The sequence below is a fragment of the Talpa occidentalis genome, unplaced genomic scaffold, assembly GCF_014898055.3.
Source record: "Talpa occidentalis isolate TD23 unplaced genomic scaffold, MPIMG_talOcc4v2.1 talOcc4.3, whole genome shotgun sequence".
NCBI lineage: Eukaryota > Metazoa > Chordata > Mammalia > Eulipotyphla > Talpidae > Talpa > Talpa occidentalis.
In genome coordinates this window covers 1,346,505-1,358,988 of record NW_023603184.1, presented here as the reverse complement: position 1 = coordinate 1,358,988, position 12,484 = coordinate 1,346,505, and the positions used below count along the sequence as shown (strand labels likewise).

General features: G+C 45.0%; 1 protein-coding gene across 1 annotated transcript; it reads left to right on the top strand.

The window, feature by feature from the left end:
- The first annotated feature begins 250 nt into the window (after positions 1–250).
- Positions 251–1,205, top strand: LOC119254224 (olfactory receptor 6Q1). Its single transcript, XM_037521342.1, is given in 2 exon segments — positions 251–412; positions 414–1,205. Coding segments are annotated over 2 exon segments (954 nt in total).
- The last annotated feature ends 11,279 nt before the right edge of the window (positions 1,206–12,484 follow it).

Sequence of the window (12,484 nt, the reverse complement as noted above, 5' to 3'; positions counted from 1 at the left end):
TTATTCTTCAAGACTGTTTGAGCTACCCTGCTATTTCCTCTTGAAATAGCCTGTCTTGTTTCTGTCCTGTATTTGTTATTTTGTTTTGAAATTGTCTCAAAGACTAATAATTCTTTGAGGGTAAGGATATATTCCTGCCGTCACGTCCCTTGTCTGAAGTGGAGTGTATTTTAGCCTGGCAACCCCATAGGTCACTTTGGACAATCATTAGCTACTAGGCCGCGAGTCCCCTGAGCTCTCAGTGCCACAAATGCAGCCATATACACACAGCTGGCCCCAGGTAACAGAGTTTGTCATGTTGGGCTTTGCTGGGGTGCATGAATCACAGCTCCTTTCCCTTACACTCTTCCTCACCATGTACCTGTTCACCTTGGTGGAGAACTTGGCCATCATCTCTATGGTGGCTTTGGAACCACCGACTGCGAAGATCCATGTATTTCTTCCTGACATGCTTGTCCTGCTTTGAAATCTGCCACACCTCAGTCACAGTGCCCAAGATGCTGGCTGGTTTTATTGGGGTGGCTGGGGGTGAGAATATCTACTATGCTGGCTGCCTGTCCCAGCTCTTCATCTTCACCTTCCTTGGGGCAACTGAGTGTTTTCTGCTGGCTTCCATGGCCTGTGACCGCTACGTGGCCATCTGTATGCCTTTCCAATATGGGGCCTTGGTGTGCTGGGGCACCTGCATTCATCTGGCAGCTGCTTGCTAGCTGGTGGGCCTCCTCACACCCGTTCCGCCCATCTACCTCATGTCCCATCTGTCATTTTGTGGTCCCAATATTGTTGACCACTTCTTCTATGATGCATCACCCCTGTTAGCCTTGTCCTGCTCAGATGTCACCCTGAAGGAGACCACAGACTTCCTTATATCTCTGGCTGTGCTCCTGGCCTCCTCTGCGGTCAATGCTGTGTCCTACGGCAACATTGTCTGGACGCTCCTGCACATTTGCTCGGCCACCGAGTGCTGGAAGGCCTTCTCCACTTGTATGGCTCACCCGATTGTGGTGAGCCTCTTCTATGGCACGCTCTTCTTTATGTAGGTCTGGACAAAGGTGGCCTCCTCCATCAACTTCAACAAGGTGGTGTCTGTCTTCTACTCCATGGTCACACCAATGCTCAACCCCCTCATCTATAGTCTTTGGAACAAGGAAGTAAAGGGAGCTCTGGGCCGAGCTTTTTCCTTCAATTTGTGGAAAGGTTGGTGAGAAGGCAGGTGGGGTTGGGTTTCTTGGCCTTGGCTAGGTGGCGAGGACTATGGAATGGGGCAGTGTCCTGGACAGTGAGGAAATGTGCCCTGTGTATTAATTAACATAAAACATGTATTTGTTGTAACGAGGGAATATAACGTAGCTGAAAGAATGGAGAATTTCTTTATCCTATTCACGGTGAGTGCTCCAGGTTGGTGGGTGGTGCTGCCCAACAGGCATTCAAGGATCCATGTCCCTTCCATCTTATAAGGTTAACATCCCCTAGGACATTGGCAAACTTAGGCCAGTGGGCCAAATCCTGCTCAACACTGTGTGCAAGGAAAACAAACTAAAAATAGAACATTATAGGCACATAAATTTATAAAATTAATAAAATTATAAAATTATAGTTCGGTGTCCGTAACTCAAGTTTCTCTGGAACATCATAATGCCATAGGTCTTGTCTCTGAATGCTTTTGTATTATAATGACAGAGTTGAGTATTGTGAACAGGGACCATTTGCCAACACCTGATGGTGAGTCTTCTGGTCAACGTGGCCAACATTGACCTCAGTGGCAAGAAGGGTGAGGATAGAGCATGGAGGAGGCATACCCTGTATTTTAAGTCTGCTCCATTAGATGCAGTGATCATTCCACTCACTGTTATTGGTGAGAAATTAGCCTTAGGTCACATCTAATTGCAGGGTTGCTAAAAATAGCCCATAGCTAAGCAGCTTGATATCCAGTGACAATTTTATTATTGTGGAAAAAGAGAACCAACTGTGTAGACAGCAGCATTTTCCAGCACAGACCGAGTCCCCAGGACTACAGCTTATTTCCCATGTGACTCAAGTACTTATCCACACTGTAACTACGTTCTCTCATATGAAATAGAGACCAACTCTCCCCCCCACCCCCACCAAATAGTGCTTTGAAAATTGATTAACGATCTCTAAGGAATTGTCATGTCACTTGAAGTAAGACTTAAAAATACAATGATAATTCAAGTGGTTCCCTACAGGTAGATATTTGCATCCCTAGGTGCAATGAGTAGACTCATTTACAATCATCACTTGACCATGGATTCCAGAAACTATAGTGTATAGAAGAGGAAAATGCTGAGCTTGGGCCTGGGCAGGGGGAGGATAGATTTCCTGTGATGGTGTTTCTCAACTGGTTGGTCATGAGCAGACTATACATGGTGCCCACAAGCTGCTTAGTCTGTACCTGCCCCTCCCCTCAAACCCCTCTTGTCCCCATACCTCCCCGGACAGTATTGTAGCTGTTGCATTTTAAACAGCTAACAGAGAGGGCACAAATTACATGTTCTAAAAACCATTTCATTCACTGAATATTACATCAGAAATGTGCTTTTTATTCTTTTGGATGATGGCAAGATGCAACAACAGTGCAAAGATGAGACTCTTTCATGATCCAATATACGAATTCATCTAGTGAAACAGATGGAGTACTTTCAGGCTTCTGACCCAAGCTGATCTAAATGCAAAAAGAATTTCACTTTTAGTTTCTGTCTGATGGAAAGAAATGAGATTGGGTGTATTCGTTAAGAGTTTTCTAGCGAAGCAGGACCGATAAATACATGAGATTTATTGTGGGAATTAGTTGCTTGATATTGGCCCAAAATTGCAATGATGTTGCAATGACTTGTCATGGGCATGCTGGAGAATGAAGCAAAGTGGTAGTGTCATTCAGTGGGCTTGAAGGCCTGAGAACCAGGGGCACCTGGTAGACCCTGTCTACACCTGGTGACCTGGGGACCAGGAATACTGATGTTGCAGAACAGGAGAAAACGGAGGGCCCAGCGAGCATAAGAACAAGTTTGCTCTTCCTCTGTCTTTTCATTCAATATTTTATTTTATTATTGTTTTTAAATTTATGTATATTTTACATCATTGTTCATTTTTAAACAATATTTGCTTCCCCCCACCCCCTCAGGTTTAGTCCTCATAGAATTTCCTTCCCCAAGGCACCCATGCACCATCACCTCAGTCCCCTGTGCTCCTCCCTCCCTCCCTCTGATCCCTCTCCCTCCTCCTCCCCTGCAGGATGTCTCTGGTTTATAATTGTCTATTTGTTTTTGTTTTGTTTTATTGTGTTTTGTATTGTTATTATTTTTTCCCCTGATGTCTTATTTGGTTCCCCTTTATTCCTGCTATAACTGAAACCATCTGATATTTTTCTTTTTCCTTCTGGCTTATTTCACTGAGCATAATTCCTTCTAGTTCCATCTGCATTGCTGCGAATGGCATGAGTTTCTCTCTTTTGATTGCTGAATAATATTCCATTGTGTATATATGCCGCACCTTCTTGATCCAGTCATCTATTTTTGGGCATTTGGGGTGTTTCTAGGTTTTACCTATAGACCTTCCCTGGACTGGATGATGCCCTGAACAACCAGGGGTGCTCTTTTAACTCTTTTTACTCTACCTACTTGTTGCTACTCTCTTCAGAAACGCCCTCATAGAAACCCCAGTGGCAATGTTTTTTCAGCTCTCTGACATCACTTAGCCCAGGCAAGTGGACACATCAAATTAACCATCACTTTGGATTATGTTCTCACTGAGGGTAGCAGAAAGAATTCAAATTTAAACACAAGGAGTGTTTTCTGGACTTTGAGAACCACTCTAAGAACAGCTTATGGGAAGCATCAAAAAAGCTTGTAATTTGAAGCCTCTTGAAGAAGAAATCTATATTTTTGAGATACATTCTGTAAAATAGTAAAAACTATGTGGTATAGTCTTAGAAAAGATCCTATACATATAAAAGTGAAACTTGCTTTGATAAAATCTGAGGTGAGAACTAAATTGAAGAAAGGGTTCTGTGAGTGTGAGTTTTTACATCATAAAAGTTTACTCCCTTAAAATACAAGTAAGTTTACTCCCTTAGTAGAGTCTGGGGTGCCGGTGGGGTGTGTGGTTGGTGTAGATTTGACGGCTGACATTTTAAAGCTACGATGAACGGCAGATCAATCTGCAATGAAGATAAATTGTGAAATCATGTAGGGAAAATTTTATTTTCATAAATAGAGAATTTCTGAGCATATAATTCCTTTCTTTGCTGGGATTCTTATTTGTTTTTTAGTGTTCTTAGTCTTCGGGTAGTCTCTGGCTTTTCAATTTTCACATGCCATGTCCTTAGTACTTGATTTTTAGGGTGTGTTGGTCAAAATGCTGGCATTCGTTATGGGATCTGATAGCTCTATTTCTCAATTGAATCTTCTTTATTTCTCTCCTTGTTCCCCTTGGTGTCTTAATTTTTTTTAAAGATTTTTTTATTTTTATACAAGAGCTGGGGTACAGGCCAGAGGCGCTGGAGGGTGAGAGAATTCACCAGAGACAGAGCAGGGAGCAGAACAGGCAGACGATAGAAATACACTGCTGACGGGAGCAGTGGGCGAGACAGGAAAGGTCTGCTGCACCATGTGGGGTTCTCACTGGCTGGCCGGGATTGAACCCACACTGCAGAGGCTTCGGACAGCTTCACATGGTGGTGCTCAACCTGCTGCGCCACTGGTGTCTTAATTTTCACTGGTCCAAATAGCTTTGTTGGCCAGCCATGGTAATGTAGGATAGGAGCCTTTTAAACACCCTTTGGTCGGAACTCAAAATGGATCTCATTGCCCAGAGACGTGGACACCTTGATGCCTTGAGACATTTTGTGTAATTCCACTAAGATCCATCTCTCCCTGGAACAGTCCTGGCGCTCCACCCTTTGGTTAATGAAGCCTACATTTTGTGGCCTTTATTAACATCCTCACCCTCGCATGGAAGGTGAGGGGTTTCGTTCAGAACAGACTTTGCTCTGAGTCTTAACTGCATTAACTGAGTCTGTGAATGTCGCCGGCCCTTGTCTACCCAAAGATCAGCAGTTACCCACAGCAGGTCTGGTCTGGGTTATTTGCAATAGATTTATTGAGTCTACTGTCAGGTAGGATCAGAAATAATAGATCACATGCTCTTAGCTTGTAAGGAATATACTAAATTTAGCCTCTCCTAAGATCCTACCCCAGTTCCTAGCTCAGAGTGAGGATCTCATACAAGCTTCGGTTATTCAGCAGTGAATCAAGAAACCCCAGGTTGCTACTATGTATACTTTCATTGAATTATTTAATAAACACTTGTTTAACTCTTGCCATGTGCCAGGTACTATTCTAAATGCTTTATAAATATTAATTCATTTACTTCTCATTGATAACCCTACAAAGTCAATGCTACTATCTTCCTTAATACATGAGGGAACTGAGGTGCAGAGAAATTAAACAACATGCCCAAGGTCACATAACTAAGTTGATGGCAGAGCTAGGGCTTGAGACATTCATCCAACTCCTAACACCTGGCTATGAGGCTCTGGGTCAAGCAACCTCCTGTCAGCATCACATTATCTGTAAGATCATAGAGTGGACAGGATGACTTTAAATATCTACTTTTTGACTGTTTAATATAAGTTGAGCACTTTCATACATTTCCTCGTTTTTACCATCACAACAACTTGGAGAGAAAGGCTTACTCTTACTTTCCAATGGAGGATACTGAGGCTCAGAGGGGCTAGACCGTAACTGAGTTCATACACCATGAGGAAATCAGGACGATTTGAATCATGTCTTTGATCCATTCTACCACTCTGCCTTCCTGCCTCCTCTGGAAGTTCTCTTCCAATGCTAACTTTGCATGTGTTGATTTATTCAATCATCAGACAACTAACTCTTCTGTCCCCTCTGCACTGGGCAGCAACTGTTTGCTGTGGGAGCACAGGATGAATTAGACCAGATGCTTCCACCGAGGACAATATGATTTGCAGCCATGTCTCACCTCCCTTTGATAAAATGAAATGCACAGAAGCAGCAGCTGAGTGACAGGAGGGGTGCAGATCAGTGTAGGGGACTCAGAGGAGGGAGGGCTTTCCTGGTGGCAGGTAGGGGAGATGACTTTGAGGAGTCTGCACTCCCTGTGGTCTGCTTCTGTTTGTCTCAGTTGAGATGATGCCTGCCAAGCACTTGTTCTTTTGCATTCTTTTTGGGACACAGAAGGAAAATGTAGCAGTTGGGAAAGTAGAGGCAGGACATGAGGCCAGATCCTCGTGCCAAGATGGCAAAGACTTCCTCGGCCACTGCGTCTTTGCCTCGGGCTGTCATGTGAGCAGGGATGAAGGACACCCAGACGCAGGAGCCACCCAGCATGCCGAGAGTGATGGCTTCGCTTCATTGAAGGTGTCAGGCAGCCAGTGGGTGGGGAAAGCCACCGGCAAGCTGACCAGACTCAGCAAACCCGAGTTGCAAATACCTCTTTCCCGTCTCTTCCTCTCTTGCTCAAGTAGTTATTGCGTGTCCCATGGGGCCGGCCCTGGGGAGAATGTTAGGGAACTCTTAGGATTGCACAGTCTTTGGGGGAGGGGACTGAAAATTGTTGAGAAGAAAGGAGCATCATCACTCCAAAGATGAAGGACTGTTTCCTTGCTGTTGGGTTGGAATTCTGGTTCTTCCATTTACAGGTTGGGTGACCTTGGATTTAACCCCTCCAAGCCTCAATTTTCTCTTCTCTAAAACAGGTAGAAAGTAATAATACCTCTTTTGAGGATTGTTTGAGGATTAAATGATAGGATGCCATGAAACCCATAGGACAGACCCCAGAACCTTGTGAGATCCCTACCACAGATGCCGATGAAGTAGGAAAATATTCCAAATGCAGTTTGTCCTCCACTCTGATTTCACTCAGTCCTTTTGTTTGTATTTCAAGGGACACATTCTTCCCAGCTCCCCACACCCAAACAGAGCTGAGCCACCAATAGCGAACCAGAAACAAGGACTGCAAACACCACCCAAGCCGTAACACTAGTCTACACTTCTGGACTCTCACACCCCAACACTTGATGCTGGATGATCACGAGCCATCTGGTGCATCACAGGATATGTGGAAGCCTCCCTGGCCCCTACCCCTGGAGGCCAGTAGCCCCCCACCAAGTCTGGACAACTCAAAATGCCTCCAGACGTTGTCAGTGTCTCCTGGGAGGCACAACTGCAATTCAGATCATTTGTAGAGTGAATTTTCTTGGAAAGATCTGATAGAAGGATTCTATGGTGTGGGAAGGGGAAGAGAGGGAGAAGATACCTAGAAAAGTACTGAGTGAAAACCTCAAGAGCCAGGGGCCAGCCTGAGGTTTTCTCTTTGCATGGGTACCTTGGAATCACACCGCCTCACTTTGAATCCCAAACTACTGTTTATTTTGGGAAAGTGATCTTTCCTCCTGGAGCCTTGATTTCATCTATAAAAAGAGAATAATAGTAGTGCCTGCCTTAAAGTTGTTTTAGGATTAAATGAGATAGTGAAAATGAAGAAATGGTAATAATAGTAATAATAAGAAGATTAGGAAACAGCACTTGCTAGAAGTCAGGAATTTTTCTAAATTCCTGTTTTAAGTATTTAATCACATTCCCCTTGGGGTGGGTAGGAGGACCTTGGCCCATGTCCTCTCCCACCAACTGCTTCCCGGAACAGGCTGTACAACTTGCTGAGCTCCCAGGGGGCTCCAGGTACCAGGCTGGTTGCTGATGGGAGCCGAGATTCCTCTTTGTTATTCGACATCTGTCCCCACAGCGATGGGATGGAGCCCACCCCATGTGGAAGGCCGGTAATTCTCTTCAGGGTGAGCTCTCAGGTGGCCGCTTGGACCATCCCCAGGGTTCAATCCTGGTCCCCTCACCACTGCCTGTGTGAGCAGGGAGATGTCTCAGCTGCTGTGAGATGGCAGCCATGCGCCTGCCTTGCTCACTTGGCTGTTGTGAAGCCTTAAATGTGATAATTAGGCATTTGAAGGAGCCGTGGAATTGTGAATGCCTTGAAAAGTAAGCGATGATTGCAGGACTGGAAACAGAACAATAGCCCTTAGTGGAAACCACGGCTCTGGGGCCCTGGAGACGCAGTGCAGCGAGCAGAGGACTCGGCACCGGCAGCCTGCAGGGGGCGCCAGGGCCCACACCTGGGCCCATGAAGGCAACGCTGGTCGCAGGTCAGTGGCCCAAGGTGTTGAGTCTCAGCACTATGAAGCTATCGGCAGCCACTGGAACACAAGTTCGATCCCCAGCCAGGGAGCTACCCACATGGCGCAGCAGACCTCTCCTGGCTCGCCCGCAGCTCCCCTCAGCAGTGTATTTCAGTAAATATGCCTGGTCTGTTCCACACTGTGTCTCTGGTGATCCTCTCATACCTCTCCCCCGCCCCCCAGGCCCAGCTCTTGTATGCATAAATAAATAAAATCTTAATTTTTTTTTTTTTTGTTAGAACACAGCCATGCTCACTGTGTGCTGCAGTTAGCCCGCTCTCACCGTCACTGACAGATTCTTGGAAACTGCAGCTCTAAGGGAAACAACAGATAAGGGAAACCACTTTGGCCACAGGCTGCTATAAACAAGCCATATTTCTAGTCACAGAAATATCACCAAACTTCTAAATAAAGATCGTGAACACTTGTAATACTAACGGTCATTTGCGTTCATTCATTCATTCCTTCATTTCCCACCCACTCATTCCAGGTGAGGGTCGCAGGGCGGCCGCCCACCCCAACGCCCTGGACAGGAGCCCCTCCTTCTGGGAGGGGGACCCCACACTCATCCACATGGGGACACTTGAGACACGGCAACAAACCTCACAGGCATGTCTTTGGGGTGTGGGTGGAGACAGGTGGACCTGGACCTGGAGAAAACCCTCACGGATGTGGGGAGACGGTGCAACCTCCAGTGCTCCCTGCCAAAATCCAGTTTTTCTTATCAATGTTACACTAAATGTCCCCTCCCCTCCTCCCCCAGCTCCTACCAATTCATAGCTATTTCCTTCCCTCCCTCCTCTCCATCCTCTGTCACTTCTTTTTCTTTCCTTTTTACATTTTTTCCTCTTCCTACCCCTTCCTTCCTCCCTGCCCCCCCACCCCGAGTTGTCAGAGCCAGGACCCTGTGTCAGTCCTTTATGTGACGGGCACTTTCTGGACACTCTGCCTTTGAGACACTCTCCCTGTTGAGAAAGTGACGTTGCTGTAGACACAGCTTGGTCTAGATACCCAGTGGAATACTACGCAGCAGTCAAAAACCAGAAACTCATGCCGCCTGCAGCGATTGGCATGGAGCTGGAAGAGACTGTGCTCAGTGAAGTAAGTCAGAAGGAAAAAGATAAATACTGGATGGTGTCACTGGTATGTGGAATATAAAGTGACTAAATGAATAGGTAAATAAAGAGAAGTTGATAAACTAAGCCTTGATAGCTGACTGCCCAACTGAAACACTAAGGGGAGGGTACGAAGAAAGAGGGAAGGAAGCACAATGGTCTGCGGTGGTGGGATAGGCACACCCTGCGTCTTCTGCACGGTGAAATGCTGCTTGAGTTTGCCTGTTGACTAAACCCCTCTCTCCCAGGACAGAAAAGAGCAATGCCTGCAGCTTTCATCAAGCCTCTGCTCAAGTCAAACACTTCCAGCGATGTTAGCAATTCCTGCGAGTCATAAGACAAAAATCAAAGTTCTAGTGTTTCAGACACAGAACACTAGGTCCCTCACGTCCCCAGTAATTCACTCCTCCGCTAAGGTGTGGAATACATGCAGGTTAAATCTTCTGATTAGCTGAGGCGTGGGCATAGACTACCCTGCTTCCCCCACTGCTTCCATCTCTTTTGACCTGTTCTCCCTGACCTGGGTCTAGTGGAAACTGGAGACAGAAGCAATCCTCGGTTACCAACCTGAAGGGCACTTCTTAGGGCCATGAGAACAGGGGTTCAAGTGTGTTTCCCCCAGAACACTGCTCTCCTGTGACGCTTCTGTGCTCTAACCATCCGTTCCTTTCCGTCCCTCTGTCAAGTGACTTTCCCATCACTTTTATCTTCTCTGCTTCCTCCTAACTGACTAGTGGCTTGTCACCCCATGGAGGTCAATCGCCTTTAGTTCCTTTAGAAAATGGAAACATTCTCAGAGTTCTTAGTAGAAATACTTTAAAAAAGAAAATTCCATTTATCTGTTCCAAAGGTTGAAAAAGTGAAGGTAGGTAGTCAGCTTACGTATCAACTGCTATGTCCAAAGGAGCTGCAATGTGATACAAAACATAACTTTCCCTTTTTTCTTAAATCGATTAATTTATTTTTATTTTTTTATTTTATTTATTTTTTTAAATATTAAATTTTATTTTTATATTCCCCCATACAATTGCAAACGCCCCATTCTGACCCCAATCCTTCCCCTCCCGCCCCCCACCCGCCAAAAAGTGTCTCTGGTTCATAGTTTTTTGTTGATTTTGATTTTCACTTTCTTATATTCATTTTCCTGGTCCCTTATTTAAGTTTTCTAGATTCCTGCTATGAGTGAGACCATCCGGTATTTTTCTTTTTCTTTTTGGCTTATTTCGCTGAGCATGATCCCTTCCAGTGCCATCCATGTTGCTTCAAATTGCATGTGTTTATCTTTTTTGAATGCTGAGTAATATTCCATGGTATATATGTACCACATCTTCTTGATCCAGTCATCTATTTTTGGGCATTTGGGTTGTTTCCAAAGCTTAGCTATTGTAAACAGTGCTGCTATAAACATAGGAGTGCAGGTGCTCTTTGGAACTAAATCGATTAATTTATTTTTAATGGAGGTAATATTGGAATGTCTCCATCAAGTAGTTCCACCGATGTGCTCCCCCATATCCCACCACCACAGACCATTATGCTTCCTTCCCTCTTTCTTCTTCCCCCTCCCCTTAGTGTTTCAGTTGGGCAGTCAGCTATCAAGGGTTAGTTTATCAACTTGCCTTTATTTGCCTATTCATTTAGTCACTTTATATTCCACATGCCAGTGACACCATCCAGTATTTATGTTTCTCTTTCTGACCTATTTCACTGAACATAGTCTCTTCCAGCTTCATGCCAATCGCTGCAGTTGGCATGAGTTTATCCTTTTTGATTGCTGAGTAGTATTCCACTGTGTATATAGACCAAGTTGTGGTCTATATCAACTCATCTGTTCCTGGGCATTTAGGTTGTTTCCATAGTTTAGTTACAATAAACATGGGAGTGCAAGCTTCCTTTTGAGCTATTAGTGTTTTGGGTTTTTTTTTTTTTTGGAAAGATGCCAATGAGTGGAATTATTGGGTGAACAGCAGATCCAAGTTTAAAGTAAAACATAACTTTCACTCCTTCAGCTGGGCTGTGGGTGAGGCTGGCTTTGTGATATCTCTTTTGACCTGTCATTCCTCTCCCATAACTTAATTGGAACTTTCTAACATAAACTGATTCTATTCTCCAACTCCAGTGACTCCTTCCTTTGGGGCAGACTTTTCCTTCCTCACTTGGTCACAGAGGACACCCTCCCTGCCGCTACCCCCACCCCACTTATCTTCAGGGATGGAAATAGAGAAATAGGGGATTCTTGCTTAAAGTCAATGTTCTCCAACAACTCTTCTTTTTACTTACCTCTGAATCATAAGATTATAAATATGTTTCTTTGAGTTTCTTCAAAGATGTTTCTGAATATTTCGGTATTCCAACTGAGTAATTAGAAAATTCAGATTTCTAATTAATCATATGACTTATAAACTTTCAGCAATGCCCCCTGCACAGGAGGATTTGTGCTGTCACAACTGGCCAATCACGGCAGCTTTGCCGAGCATGATCATAACCGTGCACAAGCCCTGTGACAGCAGCATGGTTTAGCTCATGCAACCTGAGGACACCATCAGACCCTCGCTGACCCTTTCTTTTTATTTTATATATTTTTTACATCATTTTTCATTTTTGCACAATGTATGCATTTTCATCTCCTATGGAAACAACCCAAATGCCCAAAAATAGATGACTGGATCAAGATGTGGTACATATACACCGTGGAATATTACTCAGCAATAAAAAAAACTCATGTAATCTGCAGCAACATGGATGGGGCTGGAAGGGATCATGCTCAGTGAAATAAGACCTTTTCTTTTTAAAACCTAGAAAGGATACATTCACCTGACAGTGCTTTCCTGGATGGTGGGAGTTACAACCTGCATCTATTCAAGAACTTGCTGGTTATTGTGGGAAAACCCCACAGTAGCATCTCTGAAACGCTGAGCTGCCAGGTACTGTCCGTCCATTTCTGGGCCATGTCTGTCTGAAGCCTGACATTTGACTGTGCCTGCTGCTGGGAGTCCTGGGTGATGGGTTCTCTTCCTCTGCTGTGCGTGGTGGTGGCTGAGCCTTGGATGGGCTCAGAGGTCTGGGGCTTGGGATGTGCTGGCTCCCCTGCTCCCCTGCACTTGCTGGAAGCACCAGTGACCTGCCCCCG